Source organism: Pieris rapae, chromosome 18 (genome assembly GCF_905147795.1).
Source record: "Pieris rapae chromosome 18, ilPieRapa1.1, whole genome shotgun sequence".
Classification (NCBI taxonomy): domain Eukaryota; kingdom Metazoa; phylum Arthropoda; class Insecta; order Lepidoptera; family Pieridae; genus Pieris; species Pieris rapae.
Window position 1 is genome coordinate 5,019,644 of NC_059526.1, and position 23,503 is coordinate 5,043,146.

General features: G+C 31.7%; 1 protein-coding gene across 3 annotated transcripts; it reads right to left on the minus strand.

Moving 5' to 3' along the window:
- Positions 1-1,572: 1,572 nt before the first annotated feature.
- On the minus strand, positions 1,573-22,238 carry LOC110994511 (trimethyllysine dioxygenase, mitochondrial). Of its 3 annotated transcripts, none has more exons than XM_045632258.1 (8): positions 22,220-22,238; positions 8,134-8,233; positions 7,623-7,735; positions 6,234-6,451; positions 5,177-5,352; positions 2,989-3,213; positions 2,544-2,677; positions 1,573-1,757 (listed from the first exon to the last, which is right to left on the minus strand). In XM_045632258.1, coding segments are annotated over exons 1-8 (1,101 nt in total). In that variant the 5' UTR covers positions 22,221-22,238; the 3' UTR covers positions 1,573-1,623. The 3 variants fall into 3 exon arrangements, with proteins under 3 accessions (XP_045488214.1, XP_022116873.2, XP_022116874.2); XM_022261181.2 differs by lacking the exon at positions 22,220-22,238 and adding an exon at positions 10,352-10,480; XM_022261182.2 differs by lacking the exon at positions 22,220-22,238 and adding an exon at positions 10,219-10,285.
- Positions 22,239-23,503: the final 1,265 nt, after the last annotated feature.

The window sequence follows — 23,503 nt, forward strand, 5'->3', positions numbered from 1 at the left end:
TTTTTAAAATAAAATAAGTACATTTTTTTGTGGTAAAGCGAGTATAAGTAAAGATAAATAGAGAATATATTTCGGCAGCTGGCATTTCAATTTTGCGGCGAGAATCAATCAGTGGTGAGTTACCACAGACCACGTATTTGATACTGAATGATTAAATCTATGTTTACTAAGGAAGTTCGTATTAATTAAAATTATTGATTGATCATTATGATGAATTATTTCAATATCATTTTTGAGAATATTTTCCTTCATTATTTATAATGTTTTACAAAGCTATTGAGCTTTGAAAATTAAAATTGTACCATCATATTTTCAAGAACCGACCAGTACATATCATCAGGCAAGATGACATGGCAAAAATCTATATAAGTAATCTGTAAAAATCTGATATATTAATATAGATTTTTATTAAGGAATTTACAATAAAACTATATCTATAATAAACGTGTTTTACATTGTGAATATAGAAGCAAGATATATTAATTTATACAAATATGAAAAACGTTAGTATCAGATTTCAGCACATGATGTTTGAACCCATTTTAACTAAACCAAATATTTCATTATTATTCAGCTTGCTTGCTGGCTAGACGTTTATTATTTAAAATATATTTTATATGAATTACATATAGCTTTTCCCTCTATTATATTCATATAGATTGTTCTCAATTTATTATGAATAAGTTAACGTGTCTTTTGTGTAGCCAAATTATATATTATTAATAACATTATTATTGAAAAATTATAAAACTAATATAAAAATGTTGGTGCACATTTCCATTTAAAAAATACAACGGATACGCAAGTACGCAAAAAATTACGAAGATCGTACTTTAATGCTACGGTTGACGAGGGTACTTCAAGTTTTATTTTGCCCTCGTCGCCTGTCTTCGCAGATAATGAAGCAAAAATTATATTCAAAGTATTCTTTTGAGGTAAAGATTTTTATAATACCTAAAAAGTTAGGTTTTCAAACGGCCGTGTTCAACTATTGTATATGTATTAGATATTAAAAGCAGAAATTGCTCACAAACCTCAAAATCAATTATCATGAATTAGTTGTAAGAAAAATAGAATATGCTGTATACTAGTAAATAAAGACAAAGTATGTATTCGTTGAGCAAATACAAAGATGTCATTACTCTTTTTACGATAATTAAAAATAAAGATGCAGAAACTCCTCACCAGAACATTTTGTACTTTTTGGGTCAGCGAATGCTTCGAAATAAATAATATGATATGGATAAGTTTAGGAATAAAAAGACCTTATTTATAAAATAATGGTTTTACTATAAAATGACCTCTTAATAATAATCCCTTCGCAATCGCGTACGAAATGAGGCCATTAAATTAAATTTGTTATCCGGCTTGTCCATAGTAGTAAGACCATAGCGCGCATGGACAAGAACCGATGGAACCTTGGCTCCTCCGCCCACCGACTAGGGGGACGGATATCATCTGATGACGACATCGTCAAGAAGGTTGGCTCCCAGTGGATGCTGTAAAGACAGTGCTGAGCGTATTGGAGGAAGATGGAGAAGGCCTACGTCCAGAAATGGACCAAAAAAGAAATTTTGATGGTGATGTTGATTTTATTTGAAAAATAAAGATACAAAATTATGTTCAAAGTAATCCTAAAGTTCGCGCCTTATCCAGCCAATCAGATCGTGACACATAACTGCCACAAAGTATACGCTTTCCGGTGAATGCAGTCCGTCCATGAAGCACTCTAAAGTTATCGAATGCTAATAATGTTCCTGTAAAAAAAAGAAATACATCTAGTTAGTAATATAGCACATGAATCTACTATGAGTCTCCTAGTGAGTTATGAAGATCGAATGTCAATGTCAAAGATAATTATTTTGGCGGCAATCTCAAAGTGATTTGATGCAGTAAAGTGGCAAGAATCCTCACAAGTCACAACCAACTACCATATTAATCTGAATCAGTTTTGGTAGGTAGTATAAGCAAACTTCTTAAAATCTTTAATAAAATCCCAGAGGCTCTTTTATCTCTGCCTTTTAATAAATTTAAGAAATGTATTAAAGAAAAGCTGTGTAAAAAGGCTTACTATAAAGTTTTAAATATTGTTTGATGATTTGCTTTTTTAAAAGAGTACCGAGAGTTTTTTACGCCGGCTTTTTCTCTCGGCCTACACCCTCTGTCTTTGCCGATGAGTAGGGATGCCTACAAGTTTGAATTGATAGACGTGGAATAAGTGATACCTAGAAGATCTTATGTTCCAAATATTTTCCACGTATTTTATTTTATTTTATTTTAAACATGTTTCTGTTTAAACAAAAATATCCAAAACTATAAAAAAGGCTTATCGAAAATCCATCGCTTTATAGCGAAAGACTTCATTACAATAAATAAATTGTAGAATAGAACCAAAGACAATATTGCGGAGGAGATGAAATACTAAAAAATCAAGCAATCGTTTATGGAGTTAATATGTTTGTTCATTTCTCTGATTATGCTAGCTTAATTAAACAATTATTTTTGCCGGGAACTGAACATGAGTTATTGAGCCTTATTAATACCTGGTCTAAGTTTTATTTGCCATTGGTTTTTGGAATCTTCGAAGTATCTCGCCAGATTTTTAAGAGCACGGTAGTATGTTCTGCAGTCTTGAGAATTTTTGAAAGTCGTCGGAGATCGATCATAGGAATTAAATCTATAAAAAATGTATATTAATTTAAAAAAAACATTGTACTTAGTTCGAAGACAAAAGTGTCGACGAATAACATATTTACTATATTTTATTAAATAGGTATAAGTTCAAATATATAGCATAATTGATAGATGCATTGCCAATTAGTTACCTACTGAGTCGGAAAATAACTTATAAAACCAGGGTCAAAAATTTTCGGGGCAAGCAGGTTTTTTAATAACATTTTTTAATAACGCAGCAGCATTTTTTAATAACATAACAAATTTTCTTATGAAAAAAAATTATAAACTAAGACACATTTTATTTACACTTACCTGATATGTTTAATATTATTAAATGTATCCAACTGAATTACTGGTGCGGAATGCTTTTGGAATCGGCCATCGCCAATATACTGCGCCTCGATTTCGAATTTAGTGAGAAACTCGAAATCTTCTGGGTGTTCTTCTTTCAGTTTCATTGCGGCGTAAAACCCATCTATGAAGACATTTTCACCACCTGTACCATTTGTATGTTCTGTGCAATGGAATATTTGAAGCCTGAAAAATTTACGATAATAATACTTGAAAACATTCCTGCGTATGATTAAAGGATTTTCTGGTACAACAAAATTCAAAAATCATTTATTCATATAGGTAACATAATGTACACTTATGAACGTCAAGAAAAAAAAGAAAAGAAGAGAAACAAGAACCAGTACCCGAAAAAAATAGCTAATTAATAAAAGAAAAATTGTGAATAATAAGATATTAATGTGGTTGCAAATTACAAATTTCATTAATTCGTGAAATAGAATAAATAATATGAAGACGTTACGAAAAGTAATTGTATTACGCCTTTATTCTATTACGTTATCTCTTCTGAGGCTTCTTTTATAGGGCTATCAACACCGATTCAGTATTAACTTTGCCAGAACCAATTTCATTAAAGTCCAATAAGCGAGACAAAATCTAATATCATTCATTTTCACGGTTCAACTAAAGGTTTTACCCTAAGAGCCGATGGAAATAAGCGGAAGGTCGGGCATCGGACTGAGTTTAGAACCAGGTACTTGTTTAATCTTTTTGGGTTTATTGAAAATTATTGCGGTGTAAAATTTATTAGGGAATAAAATTTGTATTTAAGTAACGAATCCAAATCCTATTCCTTGTTTGTAAATAGATATTTTTAAATTATTTTATATGTTTGTATTATATAAAATTATCAAATATTGTTATTGGAATTTTTGTATTGAACAGGGGGCAAATGTGCAGGAAGCTTCAGAAGATGGAACTGATGTTAACATGCACACTGATACTGCCAGAAGGCTTCTAAGAATTTGTACGCTCATTTCTTAAAATACCCTGTGTAAACAAGATTAATACAATGAATATACTGATAAGTTGATTTATTGAATAACTAATTTATTAAAGCTTCACCAGCCGTGTTCATTAAGAGTTTATATTATATTTGTTAACTTGATCTTTATTTCTTCAGTTCAAATCAGTCGTCGACTTATTAGTCATTAAAATTTTGCAGTCTAATTAACAATTTTTCTCGTCTACTTAATCGAATCTAATCATTAATTAGACAATGGAGTTGGAGACTGAGTACCTGCACAGTACAAAGAATAAACAAAAATTCACAAAAACATCACTGTCTGAAGGGCTTACAAATATTTTAATACTCTAAATTCAAGAGGAACAATGAACAAGAGATTTTTGAGGTTACCCCTAGCGTGAAAAGTTAAGGGCGCATCTCTGGTTCAACATTACTTCCGCTCTACCGTACTTTACGAACCCTAACCGTAAGAAACCGTCCGTGAACGAATTGCTAAACAGATTTTGGAAACACCAGTATAAGAATTATAGTTCGAAGATATCTTTGATTTACGCGAATTATAGTTCTACAAAACAATTTTGTTTTGCGAATTTGTTACTTTACTTACTATGTATCACTTTAGGGCCTGTTTCACAATGTATTGATAAAGTGCCAAATATCTATGCAACACATAAATTATTCGAAAGATAAAAGTACCAAATTAGGTTTATGAAACAGATCCTTATTATTAGTTTTATTTAAGTATGAGGTATACTAAGTTTATTTATTGAGTTAAGTTTGTAGTTAGGAGGTTAACGTTAACTTATTTATAGTACTTGGAATCTTTTAGTTACGAGTCTAGGATAGTTTTGACACCCTATAAATATATTTTAAACTTCCTAAAATGCTTTCTCCAGGTGGTATTGCACTGACATCACTATTGATTTGACTTTTATTAATGCATAATATATAGGCATAATAATGATTAGCTCCAAAAGCGACTAAATTACGAACTAACAAATAATTAACGACATCAGTGGCATATTAGGTCCAGAACTGTACGGGACTAAAATCCATTCGCATTATTTTCTAAGCGGGTCTCTATAAGAGTTTAGTACCAGTCAGTCTTACAGATATAATTAGTTACAATTTTAGTCAATTGTATGACACGATATATATAGCAAGTAAATAAACAATAATTACCCAGATGGTTCCGTGAAATATGTATTATCGGTATGTTGTTTTAAAGTGATGTTTGTATAAGCTGTGTCAGCATGATCTGGGTTCGTGCTCACTTTCCACATCCCTCCAAACATAGTATGCTGTACACCACCCAGAGCTTGGCATATTACCTCAGTCGCTTCCATTGTTGGCTCTACCTAAATGGGAATACGCCATGAGCGCGTAAAATAGTGTTTAGGGACAGTATAAATAAGTTTTTTTTAAATTCTTTATCTTATTAGGTATAACATTAATAATATTACTAATGTAATAAATATTATAAAATTATTCGCGAGCCCTCTGGCATTGAGAGTGTCCATGGGCGGCGGTATCACTTAATATCAGGTGACCCTTCTGCCCGTTTGCTCCCTGTCCTATAAAAAAAAGTTTAGTAGATAAATGGCGCCAAAACTCAAGACACGCGTGTGCTAAACTGCACGAACCCAACGCTGCCACAGATCAGTACAATTATTTAAAAAAGGAATTGCTAAAATCAAAGATGAGAATGAGATGTTAGCTCTAACACACAATTTCTATAATATATACAACTATAGTCTAAGCTAATTCTAATTTTGGAACATTTGAACTTTTTGACAACAGATAACGTACACAAAATTTGTCACCATTCATCTATACTAATATTATAAAGAGGAAAGGTTTGATTTTTTGTTTGTTTGTTTGTATGAATTGAATAGGCTCCGAAACTACTTGGCAGATTTGAAAAATTCTTTCACTGTTGGAAAGCTACATCATTCCTGAGTGACATAGGCTATATTTCATTTTCAAAAAAATAGGCATCCTTACTAAAATTACGATAACATTAACATTTGTTTATTATTTGATACAATTCTAACAGATGGCGCTGAGTTAAAGGTAGTAGTTTGGCAAGACGACGTTTGCCAGGTCAGCTAGTATGTAATAATACCAGTGACAAACTGACAAAGTGTATGTGTCAGTAAATTGTCAAATATAAAAACCTTTGTTTTTTACCTTCATATAACCTTCTTACACAATTTTACTTTTAAAAACAATGAATTACCTGTTCAATCACAGAAATTCCATAATCCAGTAGAGATTGGAAGACTTTCTTCTCTCCTTCTATGTTATTAACGAACTCTTTTACAGACACCCTCGCAATTTTAGTCGCCACGGCATCGCCACACCACAAAATTGGAGGCCATTTTGGCTGTTTCCAATTTTCATAGCCATAACATTCTAAGAAATTAATATTGTAAGTGGATTTGTGACCATCGTTCCCTGTAAATATAATTTAATTACTTAATTTGATTGCATAAACTTGGTACAGATGCCTTACGAACAATGACAGATGGACAAAGAGGGTAACAAAGTGGAAAAGTCCACTTGGAAAAGAAAGAGAAGTTGTACCCCAGGTCAAGCGTATTATGTAAAAGTGGTATTTGCCAGGTGTTTAAAGTAAATTTCAGAGTTTAAAAAAACGCATGATTAACGATTAGGCTAACGATTGCATATTTTTAAATATATTGAATGTTTAAGTATGTATATTTCATGCCATCTAATATTACAAATAAACTCTACTTTATTTATAATCCCCGCAAACTTCGTTTCGCCTTAATACTCTTTTACATAGCCTTCCTTCGTAGTAGCTATATGTTGGTACATTTGCTATGTTACCTGATAAAGGCTCTTCGGTTTTCCGAAATCAAAACCTATTATTTTTTTCCAATACCTTACTCAGAATTTCCAGCAATAAATAAATAAAATACTCAAATGGGCCAGCCGTCTTCAAGTTTTGCGCTTAGCGACATATTTCGTGATTCATTTTTATTTATCTTAATATATATATTTCTTGTGTGCGTGTGTATGTGACTGAACTCCTCCTAAACGACTGGACCGATTTAGACGAAATTTTTTGTGTGTGTTAAAGGGGATCTGGGAATGGTTTAGATTCACAATTTTGTCCGCTGGACAATATTTTTTTAATTAATTTTCAATTTATTAGTTGTTGTTATTTTTGGAATGTTTTACATTGGATCCGACAGACGGCGCTACCATCGCAGTGTCAAATTTTAAATAATATTCGAATTTTAATTTTAGTCTGTCCCGAAATTTAAAAAAAGTTTTGTTATCATTGTGTTATATCGTGTGTGACCATGTGCTGGATCGTTAGATATTGTCATAACATTTGAATAATAATTTTCATCAAAATGGCTTATTAAAAATTGAAATTTTTAAATTAAAGACGTGTAGACAGGACAACGTCTGTCGGATCCGCTAGTATAGATATAAATTTCTTTTGTTTATTTTTAAAAACTAATGGTTTTATTTTTACCTATGATTTCTAAGACCATACGAACATACGGAACAGCTTTAAAAGGCAGCTGGCGCTCGTGGACACCCATTGGGTGGTCTGCTGGAGACGCTCTTAATATTAATAGAAAGTACTTACATGTTATTTCCACATTTGAATCGTTTGTTTTAACGCTTTGTATCATAACTTCGGGTATATCCAAAATATGATGAGCCCTTTGGTTTGTAGATGAATGATAACATTCTGGGCATCTGTAATTTATTAAAATTAAATAATTTAATTATTTTAATATTATTATTATTTTATTGATAAAGTTTGCCAACGATCGGCACAATGATACATTGGTAAAAAACAAACACAAAATACAATTTTAAAAATTGTGACAAGCACTTATGACATTATTTTAATATATTTGTCGTACAAAGTTTTATTTCTAACCATATTTATCCCATTGAATTTTTTGATCGGTACACACACTATTTACTTGCGAATCTCCGTAATAAACCTGTATATTAATAAATTGATACCTATTAATAAAAATACATGTTTATATAAGCCAATGAAAAATTTGTTCGCAACTAAAATATACTCGCGTTAGTGAAATAAAGTACGTTTCTCATTTTACGTTTTGTTAATAAAGAAAATACACCTGCAATGGTCTCGTAGCCAACAATCTTCGAAGGTCAAAACTGAGTCATTATGAAGGCGTAGCTTTAGCACCGTCCCATCTACCGTTGCGCCTTTTATCACTGGAATTTAAATAAATACAAAAACTTAATTTAACTTTGTCTATTCCACGTTTTTGTTGGTTGTTTAAGCCTGGTTGTCCGATCCTTGAATTTAATTCAAGGATCAGAAGTCTCTCGAATTGTATCTAGGTATATTTTAAGGCAATTGTTATGTACCTACTCTATTTTCATGTATAGGTTCTTTTTGTTGGACAAGGCCACACAAAAAAAAATAAAAGAAACATGTAATACAAACTAGAATGTGTATAACGATAACAATTATAATATATGCAAATGTAGATAATTGTCAATACTTTAATTGTTTTTCGAAGTAATTTCCGTTCCTCTAAACATGGTCACATTCGACGGAACCACTGAGAAAAGCAGTGAGCCAATTCTACGTTAGGGTATCTTCTATGGCATTTTCATAAAGCTTCAAGGTTCGTAAAGTGAATATAACATATAATAATTGTATCTTTAGTTCTTAGGAATAAAAGAAAGTCGCAGGACACCAGGTCAGGACTGTATGGCGGATGACTCATTATCTCGAAACCTCCCATAGTCAAATATTCGGTTCAGTTCGGTTTGCGGAGTGTGCTGAAGCATTGTCGTGGTGAAGGCAAATCCTGCCTCGAGGTCACTGCTGTCGATTTTTTCCAAGGCAACAGGCAAATAGCGATCGACATACCAGTCTGCAGTAGCAGTTACTAGCTTCCATCTTATAGCACAACTGTCGCGAAATAACCTTTCTGACCAAAGAATGAGGCAATCAACTTTTTTCCTTGATTTCTTCCTTTCTTTACCCTAGTTGGCCGATCCTCGAAAGGAAACACCCACTGAGCTGATTGTCTTTTGGTTTCAGGTTTATAGTAATATATCAAGCTTTAATCACCTGTGGCGATGTCAAATACAGCAATTGAGTCACCGCCATTGAATTTATCTAACATTTGGCGACACCAGTTCATGCGTCGACTGGTATTGTCAATTGTTACTTGCCCGTATCTACTTACTTAAGTTGTGCTCTTACTTTTTTTTAAGAAAGAAAGAAAACAATTAAAGTAAGGGCACATTACGAAATATAACTTGGAATTCTTATTATATATTAATTATTTCTTAAATATTTAGAAATTCCATGAGTGGCCTTAAAATAAAATTTAATATTATATAATTACACTAATGTATCTCTGCCAAGTTTCAAAATGTTATATATATATACAATACTATAATATGATAATCGAATACATAACGGTTATGTAAAATACTCATTATACTTGATACCTTCAATACGTATCATATATTGCGTTCTATAAATTACGTAGTATCTATTTATATTGTCAAATATAATTAAGGGTTAATTAAGGTTTATTTTAAGCTTAAATACAAAAGGTTAAGTAATAAAATCGAAACTGTATCGGGAACGGTTTAAGAAGTTAATAGCAATTTGTTGTCGAGTCACGCGCCATTAGCATTCAGTAACAGTTTTGGAAACAACGACTTCAACTTAATGCCCTCTAATCGATACCATGAGCCTTTTCCAGTACAGGATCTTTAATTAAATACTCTATATCCTATAATTCAGTATGCGTTGGAAATAATCATTTAGAAATATCGTAGGTACCAAGTATCATATCTACTATGAAAATACTATGGTTTTGAGACGGGTATTTATATAAAAAATAAATAAAAATACGTTTAATTTGGAACACAAGATCATCATGGTATCACTTCTACGTCATGTAATTCGTGCCTGCTGGCATCCCTACTCATCGGCAAAGAAGACAGAGGGTGTAGGCCGAGAGAAAAAGCCGGCGTAAAAAACTCTCGGTACTCTTTTTAAAAAAAAGCAAATCATCAAACAATTCTACAATATTTAAAACAAATATGGCAAATTAATAAGAAGTAGCCTGCCCAGCTATAGAAATGACATCATCTCAACAAAATCAATAAAGTGGCTGTAGAGTACTAGATTTTTCAAACTAGGTAATTTACAAATTTAAAACACTCACACATTCACAAGTCACAACGAATAACAAATGAACATAAACAAACAAATTATGTTTAAAATTACAATTATGATAACACAAAATTCGTGCATTGTAATGATAACAATGAATTATATTTTTTTTAGAAATTACTTACATGTCATAACTGTTGCGTACAGGCAACAACACTAATCGAATACTGACGCAAATTACATTTGTTTGTCAGACGGGTTAACGACATGTCAACGGTCAAAAAATTATCTTAACAAACCAACAATATTATAATAAATTGTTACAAGGAGTTACAAGATGAAATTGTATGACAAAAAAAAAACAATTTGAAAAAATAAACATGATTCAACAAATCTTAGATAATAATTAACCTTCAACATTGCGCTAGCGCGTTTTATATTTGCAATTCCAAACAAAACAAATTCTAGAATCATCATCGTCTATGTTTTTTTCTTTTGGCTCTAGTACGGTTTAAATAAAAATAGAACACATCACCAAACTTTGTAAAGAAAATTTTATATAAACAGAACACTAAGACATTGAAAATTTACAAGGGTAGCCACTTTTTGAAACGACTTATATATATATTTATAATGATAAATGTCAAACGTCATATAAAACAAGAAACAAAAGTCTTCAAAAGTAATACATTAGTTTTCAGTAACTTTAATAGTAAAGAGTGATTATCCGGTGTTTCATAAATAATTTTAATATCAAATCCAGCTTTTGACAAAACGGATGTGACTTTTTAATGATAAATAAATTTGTCAAATATTCGTCATATATATACATATTCGTAATAAATAATTTATGACGAGAGCTTAATAAAAGCAATTTATTATTAGCATTTTCTTATAATAATTACACGTTCAAATTGTGGTACTTCATTGAGGAAGCTTTTCAGAGTTTGAAACGAATCCCACATAAAGTTTATTCGTGCATTATGCATGCAGATTACAGGTCGTACCAGGTGCTGGGAACGTGTTTCAAGTATAAAGGAAATCTAGACTGAATAATCATAAATAAAGCCTAAGCAACATCTATATCGCAACATTTAAATTGTTAAACCGAAGTGAATAAATTCTAGTATAGAGCACTTAAACTTAGAAATTTTCACGTATTTTCACCTACTAACAAACATAGTTAAGCAAAAGAGCATACATTATTTGATAGCGAACGAGTTCGTTTTTGTATTTTATTTTTCGTTTTAAACAAATTTGATATATGAAAAGAACGGAGAAGTCACATCACAAAGTCAAACCAGATTTAAAATATAAATTTCGTATATTCTAAGTTCGATAGACATGAATATAATAAATCATACTGAACGAAGATTGAGTGTCAGCCATTTTCGCTATAATTTTATTACATAACTTTATGACGATATTAAAGGCAGAGCTTATCACATAATATAAGGTCGTGGTCTTGTCCTTTCAAGATTTGCAATAAAATATTACACGATAAGTTATCATAATTATGTCCATCGCCTGACTTTGCTTCATGAACCCTTTATTACAAAATTCCGATATCAAAACGCCAACTAACGCCATTATCCAAATTTTGGTTTCATATTTCCAACGCTCTGAGTTCCAATTTGGAATCGCATAGAACTCAGTATTTTAATCGGAATCACTACTTAGCGTACGTTAGACTATATATGTGAATTATTAGAATAGATAATTCTCTTTCATTCCAAAGCAATACATTATTTTTCATTTTCGTTTTTAATCGTAAATGTACTTGTATACCAAACTATGTATCATTCGTTTGGTATGTTAAATTGTCACTGTGTAACAATAGTCAAAGGTAAAACAATTAAGGTTTTGAATTTAAATTGCACTCGGTAATTCACTATCTCTTTGATACACAATACTCGTATAATGATTGGTAATGTCACGAAACAAAAGCTGTACTATACAGCGAATAATCGAATAGAAAAATCTGGCTGACAATTCGTTGTACTTGGCGTCCTAAGTTTTTTTTAATTTCAATTTTAGAACTCTTTGGTAACTTTGTAGTATAATGCATTCATTTGTCATTTGTTTCTGTGAATTGGCGTCAAATCTAAAATTCTTGAACCTAACGCGAAAAAGTTTTCGGTCAATGATTTATTATGACTTTCGTTATGGGCGTACTCAACAACAAAGCTATGATCGGCTGCAATTATTTATCATTTCTTAATGAAGCCCTATCTCGTGGCATTATTTACAATTGCTTTAATGAGTTAAAGCGTGGACGTAGCAATCTCAATGATGACCCGAGTGAGGGACGTCCTTTAACAACGACTACTGAAGATAGCATCAGTGCTATGCGACGCATGATAGAAGAAGAAAAGAGTATGACCTATCAGCAGAGTAATGTTCAAAAAATATTACACGATTTGTCATTCGCTATTTGCCTGTTATCTTGAAAAAAAAATCGACAGCAGCGCCCTCAAAACAAGATCCTCCTGCACCACGACAATGCTTCAACAAAATCCGCAAACCGAACAATTAAATATTTGACTCTGGCAGGTGTCGAGATAATGAGTCATCAGCCATACAGTCCTTACCTGCCTTGCGACTTTAATTTATTCCTTTACGAACTTTACGAGCCCTGAAGACGCGGTGAAAGCGTACGAAAAAAGAGACCCAAATGGAAGAATGGGCCCTCTGATTTTCTTAGTGGTTCCATCGAATGCGACGATGTGGTGAGAGGAGCAGAGATTAAGCTGTTTTTTTTTCTAAACATTTTCAGTGTTACCTAGGTTTAAAAATGTAAACAATGATCCTCTTTCACAACAAATTCTAAATCCCACACGTTAAATACCGAATCACCTAAATATTTTGTAAAACATATGTGCTAAATTTTTCGTAGATTTTTTTATTTTGGAAATTTTGAAACTAGGAAAAACATTCTAACACTGACCTACTGACCTACATATATGTTTTGCTTCATATGTTTACAGGAAGTATGAAAATAGATATGATCATAATATTTGCCTCGATATTGGCCTGCAATAATAATATGTGCTCTTGGCATTAATGTGAATCTTCAAGTAAGATCAATGTTAAATCACGGCCAAAAGGGGCCGGACTCAAGGTACTTCGTGGCATCTGGCTACAAAACTTTATTAATAGCAGTTACCGGAATAAAACGATATTCTTTTTGAATAATTCATTTTACTGGACTTTTAAAATATTGGAATCTTTTTTTGAAAGTAATATTCGTTTTGAACAAATATTTTTTGCAATAATATTATATTTGTTCTTTCATGTAAATTTAACGTATATAAACAATTGGAAAAGCTTGAATTGTACAGTAAATATTTGGAAAAAAAAACAACAGTAACTAAACAACAAAAGTTCCTATTTAGCGATCGATTTTTAAACAATATGGATTAAGCCCGGGTGGATTTTTCTATTTCATAGCGATTGCAATCATATCACGTCTTATACCCAAAAATTCCACAACTTTACTTTTATACGTACAATTGTGCAGAATTGCGACTCTTAGAGTAGCGTCGGTAGACATTTAGTATTTACCTATCTCGATGAACTTTCGGAATAAAAAGTGTATGTTAAGGTTATACATCGCTTGAAGGTTTTAATTGTTTCACAAGAACAAGCGAAAGCAATTTATTGTTATCGTGTCTTGAAATATAGCTAAAGTTGTCTTTAGAATAAAGTTCCGAACGCATTTATCTTACAGAATTCGCGGGAGGAAGCTAATTACTTTTACAAAGTCATTTTACAACGAAATCTGTTAAACCTTTTGAATAATCACTCACATTTATTACGGGAAAATATTAAACAAGGGGAAATCTCAAAGGTTGCTTAATTTAGTCTACTTTAATCAAAAGCAATATAAAAGTCTGCAACGGATAATCTAATTCTATGCAGGATCATGGATATAATTTATAAATAAGCCGATATTTTTATTTAAACATAAAATTGGCTTCGTTTGATGTAATATTTATTTTGTGTATAAACTCGTAAAGGGGTCATAAACTTATTAATTTATTGGAACAATACAATTTTATATTAAATCTGCTAAAATAAGTCTGGTTTGCCCAATGCCGATGTGAATTTGAACTTGAAACGGCTACTAAATAAACATTCTTAAAATCCACATTAGTTTTTTTTCACTTAGCTATAGCTTTTCAACAAGGCCTTGATTTAACAAAAATAAAATGTTCATACCTAAACTAAGGACCTTGGTGTATTATATATGTCCACTGATTGATAAAATTACAATACAACATCTGTTCCGCCTCCATTGTATTCTTTGATGTGTGTTAATTGAATCCAAAAATATATAAATGAAACTAAAATGGATATTCGAAAGTCAATTCCTACATTTTGAATCGTTTTATGTTGCTGGCTATTTGCCCTATAAGTTAATGCATTTACCAATGAGCTAAAATCATTGGAAGCTCTGGACTGGTGCCAGTCGGTTGCCATTTATCAATTAATCCACTTACGAACCCCATCTGTTACTAGCGTTTGTTGACTTACAAATATAGTGTGATATTTTTTCGTCACTATTACACTAAAACGTTACAAATAAATCTATCTTATTATTAGGAGGCTTCTGCGCACAATCTCCTAATATGTGTAAATGGTAAATATATTATTTAATGTTGGAGTAAGTATTTATAAGTTCCTACACTTCTCGATATTTTATGGTAAAGTTAATAAAAATGGTTGTATTAGAAAAATTAAACATTATCTTTAGGTCGGATCGAAAGCGTTTGTTTCGACAGTAAAAACACAAAGCTAAGCGTAATTTTGAAAAAAGAACACGAACATTTTCTTAATTTGCAGTATAAAATTTTCAATTATAGACATGTATATTTTAATATATACTTATTCTAATATACTTAATAACTAACCTTAAAATTTAATAATTAAAATATATTAATTTGGACATTTCAATATTTTCAATTTATATATAAACCATGAAAATATTGAAATATCAAAATTGTTGAAAGGAAATTCGGTTTTATTCAACGCGGAGAATACATGCGCTTTCGTATAGAAATGAATTATAACCCTTTTCACTGAAAGCTTCTAGCTTTAAATATTTGTATTCTGTAGCGGTTCTGTCGCTGGGAAACGTGTTTACAGAAGTTAATGCATTTTACTCTTGCACTGGTCAGTGTTACAATTCAGGTAAATTTATGAATACCAGTTATGAATCATTTAAATAAATTTAGAGTGATACTAAATTAAGAGAGGTCATTAGTGTTTAATAATATATCAATTTAGACTATAAATGTTTTATATCGTCTCCTGTTATCTTAGTACATTTTTTACGCAGATCTTATTTGTTATGACAAATTTTAACGCACGCATATATTATTATTATCATCGACAAGTGTGATGTTATAGTCATGCGGGTGGTTCTAAGGCGTAAGGTCATTGAAGACCCTGTCGTCAATTGGTGTACCCAATATACTCAACGTTCGCAAGTTCTATACTACAGTAGTAGCGGCGCGTGGCTCCGAGAGACACATAGTATCTGCACTCCGAAGTCGGGGTTCCAATCCATCTAAGGCATAAACATTTTTTTTTGCGGACAAGGCTATTTGTTAGTGGCGCCGTGGGGTTTTAGTGTGTATGCACAATAGCGAGTCCCATATAACCCTTCACCACCAGGCAACCCGTGCCGCGGGAGGGTATGCGTAACGCATTTCCCCACGAAAAAAAAATACGTCTCAGTCTCCTTATACTGTTCAGCCATTACTGCAAGCGCTTGCATAATAGTATTTTTGACTCTTCGCCGGAGGGAAACCTATAATTATGTAACGTATAGGGGAATGCCGTAATTGAACACGTACTTAGGAAATATTAAAGTCTATCCTTTATTAATTACATTTTTTAAATACGTCATCACTCTATCCATCCCGCACATGGCTAGCATAACGCCTTAGAAACATATTATAACAGCAGTATTATAATTACAAAACTAGCTATTTACTATATTAGAATGTCGTCTATTTTTGCAATTTTAAGTTTTTCTTACATCATGTTATCGGGCACCTTGAAGTAAACATTGTGTTAATCGTGATAAACTTTTAAAAATAAATTGTAGCGTAGTCTATAGGTTAATATAACATAAGGTGTTTATAATTAATATATATGCCAAATGCTTGAATATCAAGATTTTTATGTATTACGACGAAGACTTTGAAACACATCTTACGTAAATTTTATAGTTTTTTTTTATTGTATAAATATCTTTCACACTAATTTTTCTAAAAAAAGAGACATAGAACACAAGGTAATAGATTTAAATAAAAAGTACATAATACAACCTATAATAAAAGATTACAGATTTAAAGTGTTCAATTTGGCTCAATTTAAGTATACAGTATTCGACTATAGTACAGAAGTTTTTATCCGTGAATGTAAACGTAATCGTCTGAATTTGACCCACTACAGTTAATCAAAAATAACTCATCCTGCCTCGGGTACCCAGAGGATTTGTCAGTCATTTTGGTAGAAGGGAAAAAGGTAAAAAATTGGGGTCCCTAAATTGATACACGCATAATAAGCAATTTCTCGCAAAGGGCTTTTAGCTGAAAAAATATCAGAATTAGAAAGAGTAAATGCTGAAATATTATTTTCTTAAAGTCAAGTGATTGATGTCATTTTAAGCGTACTTATTTAGTTTGTTATCTTCATGTATAATATGCAATATGAAATAACACATGTAAAAGTAACATAAATAAATTATAAATATTACTGATTATATGAATAATGAATATATTCATGCTTTTTATACATTACTAGCGGATCCGACAGACGTTGTCCTGTCTACACGTCTTTAATTTCAAAATTTCAATTTTTAATAAGCCATTTTGATGAAAATTATTATTCAAATGTTATGACAATATCTAACGATCCAGCACATGGTCACACAGGATATAACACAATGATAACAATACTTTTTTTAAATTTCGGGACAGACTAAAATTAAAATTCGAATATTATTTAAAATTTGACAGTGCGATGGTAGCGCCGTCTGTCGGATCCAATGTAAAACATTCCAAAATCAACAACAACTAATAAATTGAAAATTAATTAAAAAAACATTGTCCAGCGGACAAAATTGTGAATCTAAACCATTCCCAGATCCCCTTGAACACACACAAAAAATTTCGTCTAAATCGGTCCAGTCGTTTAGGAGGAGTTCAGTCACATAAACACGCACACAAGAAATATATATATTAAGATTGTCGGATTTTGCGTGTACTCGATACCATGAGTGTAATTTTCTCGGATCGGAGTGGAGTGGGGTCATAGTAGTGGTGCCGCAGACTCGGATCCGTGCAAGCGTCCCGTTCGTTTTTGTAAACCATTGTCATCCCTCGCTCTCGAGTATTCGCCACCCAATATGCCGACTACTCGGAGAAAAATATTTCTTTTAATTGAAAATAATAATATATATTCATTCATATTTTTAAACATTTATATTTACTAAATCAAAACTCGCCATAAAAACTTTTTGTTTCCGGCTATTACTTTGTATCCATTGTTTAAGCATTCAATATGTTAAAACCGTTGCACTGTATGTTAAGAAAGAATACATTTAGACGAAGACATACTGGGTTGAGGTGTACAATTTAATTTGTCAAAACATTAATAAAAAAATAAATGAAGAATACCCTTTATTAACTTATATTTTAGTATCCTTAACAGTAGAAAAAAGAATAAATTAACAAGTTAAAGTTAAATTAACCGATAAATTGATCGGTATAAATTATAATTCACCCTTTATCCTTGTAAAGCTCGTCCAACAGTACGGAGATATAGACCCAGGTAATATACATGGGATAATGCAATTTGTGGAATTGATTAAAATGTATGTTAAGTTTAATGTTAATTAATTCCGGGTTTCTTAAGACGTTACTATCACTGTTTTTAGTTCTAACAGGATTTACATACGGTGGTAAGGTGGCCATTTATTTTTTTTGCTAAGACTATGAATTGTTTCATAGAAAAAGTACATTTTCATTTGTAACAGAACTTATAGCTCTACTAAGCTAAGGAGCTTATAGCTGTATTAGCTAATGATGGCTTTTTAGTTCAAATCACTTATATTTATAAAAACTATTTACATTTTAGTGCAAAACGGCTTTCCCTCTATATATGGAACAAATGCCGTAACAACTGTAGTTTTGTTACATTTGCATTTTTAGTCCGGATTTAGTGGTAGAAAACATTGTTTCATTAATGAAAGGGATGCAATCCGTGAACCTAATTACTCAGATGCGAGTGGCCACAAACAAAGATCCCGTTACCAAGATAACTAGTCCAGTTTCTCTCTAGCAAATTGAATTAGTACACCTAATCCTACTTCACTAGTTAGTTACCTTGATCTTATATCACCTTAGTACTTGCCTGAGGAACTGAGATAATCGTTCAGGCATTAGATTCTATATTTTTTATTATATAGGTAGATACTTTATAATCAGTTTTTTTTTTCTAAACATTTTATGAACTAATAAATAATTTAAAAAATTACATTATTTTATGAATTTTGTGTTTATGGATTTTCTATTGAAATAGAAATAGTAATGACTTTACTACTTGGCTTTGCATTCATGGATTAAAACTAGTAACATAGTATGTAGTGTATACTCCGCACTTAGATGCTTATTTGGTTTATTTATTCCGTTGTGCGTAAGCTTCATAAAACCAGCATAGCTCCTTCCAAAAGCCTAAATGTTTCGCAGGCATCACGAAGCTACCTCACCGATTTCTGTTCGTTGCCACTGGCACGCATTTTCAGGACCACGTGGGTGACTGACTCCTCTATGAAGCAGTCTCTGCAGAAGAGCCTGTGTGTCGCTTCAAGGATAAAGTTTTTATTAAGGAGACAGTGGCAAGTAATTGTCCCTTTCACTATTTTGAGATTAATTCTGTTTTCAGTATTAGTTTAAGTATTACAGTTTACATAGTATGTAGAGATAGTGATAAAATATTTAAAAATGAATTTCATCTCAAAGTTTGGAGTACAGGGAATTCGTCATGCACAACGTTGTTTTGTGACTTTAGTTAGGTAACACATACTCGACTGCCGCTTGTTAAAACTTCTCGACACTTCATTTATGAATTTACATTTTTATTCACTTGTTACTTATTAAAGTGTTATTTCAGGAAATCGTCAATAGTTATACATAGAGTTATAGTACCCTGAAACTTCTAAAATCAGCCTACTTCATAATATTTTTCTCAGACCCTATACAATGTATAATCCTGTGATACCAGATTTTTATAAATATTATATTATAATGTTAGGTTATATCGTTTTGTGATGGCGTAGCACGTAGCTGAATTCCTTGGCTTGGCCAGGTTCAAGAGTAATAACGTATTAAAAAGTGTTAGTAGTTTGGGCAAAACTCTTATCAGATGAATTACTATATAGCATAAAGAATCATTCACAATACTATTAGCCCAGTGGTAGACTTTCGTGGGTTGGAACGCCGTATACCAATTGAATTGCCTTTTTATATGAGACGGAAAAAAACACCGATATGTGTTTGCCCACTAATGTCCGTAATGTATCAGATACTATTGCCTCAAACCCAATGCATTTTCATTTAATTGGAAAAATAAGTAGCAGACAGTGAGTCAATATTGCAGCTTTTGTTGCTAAAAATCGTCGAATATGTAATAAACTATAAAAGGTTTTTTAGTACACATTATTTTCACCATGCACATATATAGGCGCTACGTTGAATAATTCATAGTCCTCGCTTTGTGGCCCGTAATTCAATTACGGCTGCTGTCCGGGAGGGAAATAACATAAGGCATTTTCTATTAAATTCGAAAATAACTGGACAATCTCGAAGTTTCGATTAAGATGAGTACAAATTGAATTCATCTTACGCCATACATAATTATTCAAACTCAAACTCAAAAATATCTTTAAACATGTACACTTATGAACGTAAAAAAAAACAAATTAAATTAATAGTAAATTTACATTTACAACCAGTTCGCAAGCCAAGGGCGTAGAGCGGGTAAGAAGAACTGGCAAGAAACTTTCCGCCACTCTTTTCAATCGCCAAGTTTTTAATACAAATTGTTTGAACTGGATCAAATCAATCCCAAGGATCATTTAAGTATTCGTCACATTTATAAAAGGCTTTATTAATTAATTTACTTTTAACGAGGGTTTTGAATTTATTTAGTGATAATCCTCTAATTTCGCTTGGGATTGTTGTAAAAACGAATACAATTTCCATATAAGGAGTGATTTATCTTCTGGAGCCTGGTTGGTCGCACACTCAATGCATTATTGATTAATTTCCAGTACATCACATGAAAACCTGGATTTATTTGTCCTGAGAGGCGTGTAAAAGCACCCTTCTGTGCCTGACACAGGCTCTTGATGGTGGCGTTTTAGACTGGCCTCCTCAAGAAAATCATATCAAAAAATCATGTAATCTTAATATATATATTTCTTGTGTGCGTGTGTATGTGACTGAACTCCTCCTAAACGACTGGACCAATTTTGATGAAATTTTTTGTCTGTGTTCGTGGAGATTCGAGAATGGTTTAGATTCACAATTTTGTCCGCTGGACAATATTTTTTTTAATTAATTAGTAGTTGTTGATTTTGGAATGTTTTATATTGGATCCGTCAGACGGCGCTACCATCGCACTGTCAAATTTTAAATAGTATTCGAATTTTAATTTTAGTCTGTCCCGACAGTTAGCGCTGCGATCAAATAAAAAAAAAGTTTTGTTATCATTGTGTTACTGTAGACCATGTGCTGGATCGTTAGATATTGTCATAACATTTGAATAATAATTTTCATCAAAATGGTCCAGAATGTTTTAGCTTATTAAAAAAAGTTTGAAATTTTCAAATTAAAGACGTATAGACAGGACAACGTCTGTCGGATCCGCTAGTAGTATAATATATCTCTCACCAACTGATAAAGTAAATTGCGCACATATGTAGAAAAAATAGTTTAAAATTAGATTTCACTATGCTTACGTCACATTAATCATTATCTCTTAAATATGGTTATCAAAGTTTACTATAAATGTTAAATATTTATTACTATTACATTATAGATTAAACATTTACATATTATCTCAATACTAGAACAATGACACAAACTAAAATATTTAAAAATATAATATTGTTAAGTAATCATAAAATACACTGGGAGTGTTTCCCAAAACTCAAAATGACCGCTAAATGCGAAATAAAAGTTGCCATTAGCTCGCTTGGCTAAGTTTTTGTGGTTTGTAACATGTTGCCAGAACAAGAAGAACATTACAAACATATTTTTTGTGTGATATATGACTTTGTCTGTAAACCTGTTAATTTATTATAACTGTTTTAAATAATTCTATTATTCTAATTTATTTCATACTTTTGAAATTATTCATACATTATACTAACACCACACTATAGTGGGTATACAATCTAATAATAATAAATCATTTATTTGCAAAGAAATTAGTACATTTCCATTGATTAATATAACATTCAGAACAGTCAGCCATATAATATATAAAGGCATGGAAATGTTATATATATTAAAAAAGTGTTTTTCTTTAAATGCTTTATCAATTTCATAAAGTCATTTACTTAGAATATTAATGTAATGATATTAAGTTGTGTTATTTATAATTGTTCTAAATACATATTACTCGCCCAGACTATAAATTCTTAAAGAGCCGGCAACGCACTCGCAAGCCCTCTAGCATCGAGAGTGTCCATGGGCCGCGGTATCACTTACCATCAGGTGAGCCTCCTGCCCGTTTGCCCCCTGTTCTATAAAAAAGCCATTATATTTTTAATTATTTATTAACACTTTGTTCCGTCTCACGCCTCATTTAGTGGTCAGTACGAAACTTAGGGATACGATGTGGACAGGTAATGTTTGTACATAAGAAATTTCAAGAAAGATAGAGATTTACTAGTAGAAGTTAATCAAGATATTTAGAAGATTTACTCCTACATAGACATCCACACTGAATAAATTACTATACAAAATACTCACTCAAATCCTGGTTTCGAGAGCAGTCTGGGCGCGGTAGTTTATGTAGAGATGAATCCCACACAAGATATTAAAACCTAACCAAACACGCTTCCAAATAAAAAAAAATCAAATTATTGATTCAGTCACATAAGAGAACTGGCAAACAGCAGTTCTCAGAGTCGTTACTTTAATCTCTTAATCTAGCTATAACTACATTAATGCAGTGAAAATACGAGTCTCTTCCAGAAACTAATTAAAATTATCTAACTAAAGAGCTGTGTAAATAAGATTAAAAATTTAATATCCGATTAGTTAAAGATGAATATGGGAAGAAGTTTTTATGAGCAGATAATTACATTAGTTTCAACTATTTGCATAATATTGTAGATTTGAAAAAAAAAACATCATGTATTCTTCAACTTTTGTAAACCTTTATTTGGAAGCGTGTTTGGTTAGGTTTTATTTGATCTAAGTAGCTATCGATGACTAAACAATATATTAGTAAAAGTGTATGAAGACGAGACTAAAATTTAACCAAAATACTAATTTAAAAAATCAGTCCTAAAATCCGTCTAGTTGCAGAAAATCTCGTCTAATTTCAAAATTCGAAATTTAAAAATTCTTTATTGTTAGTACCATTAACTGAGGAATATTGTTACGTGTATACAACCGTAAATCCATAAATCGGAAAACGAGTTGACCCGTTTCGTTTTAATGATTAATTCTAGTCTGTGACAGTTCGATCCCAACTGCCACTTTGACTTACAACCTCAACCAGTTAAGGGATGAATAATAGACCCTAGACCACTGGAAAAACAATTAGCGCACTGATTAATTTGTACGAAATATAAATGTGTATGATTCTGATAGAATATACATAAATACAGGATACGTTAGGGGTAAAATAGACTTTAACAAAATATTCTGTTGGAAGATATTATAGTTATTTTAATGGGTATGGTAAGGCATCTTTTTGTTAAGGCAACCAAATTGAAATTTAAAACAAGCTTTAATTAGAAAACAGTCTGTCGCCTAATCATCAAGTATTTTAATGTATAACCAAATTTAAATGAACTATTTGAAGAAGTGAATTCACTTCAGTGGCAGTCGCTAACCACTGCCGAAAAACACTAAACCTCAATTTATGTCACTGAAAGAGGCTTTATATAAATGCGTAAATACTCGCGTAAACGAAAGACAATTACATGTACCCGATTTCCTATTAGAATATTTTCCTGTTTGTTTGTGTGTACGTGTATTGCTCTTGGACTTTTAAGACGTAACTAGATGACACGGCCTAACTAT

Bases quoted from the DNA above. Each gene is read 5' to 3' on its own strand.
- LOC110994511 (XM_022261181.2), bottom strand. The intron at 6,452-7,622 runs GTAAGTACTTTC...TTATATTTACAG, and splicing joins TTCAAATGTGGAAATAACAT to GGAACGATGGTCACAAATCC. The intron at 2,678-2,988 runs GTAAGTGTAAAT...CATTTTTTATAG, and splicing joins AATAATATTAAACATATCAG to ATTTAATTCCTATGATCGAT.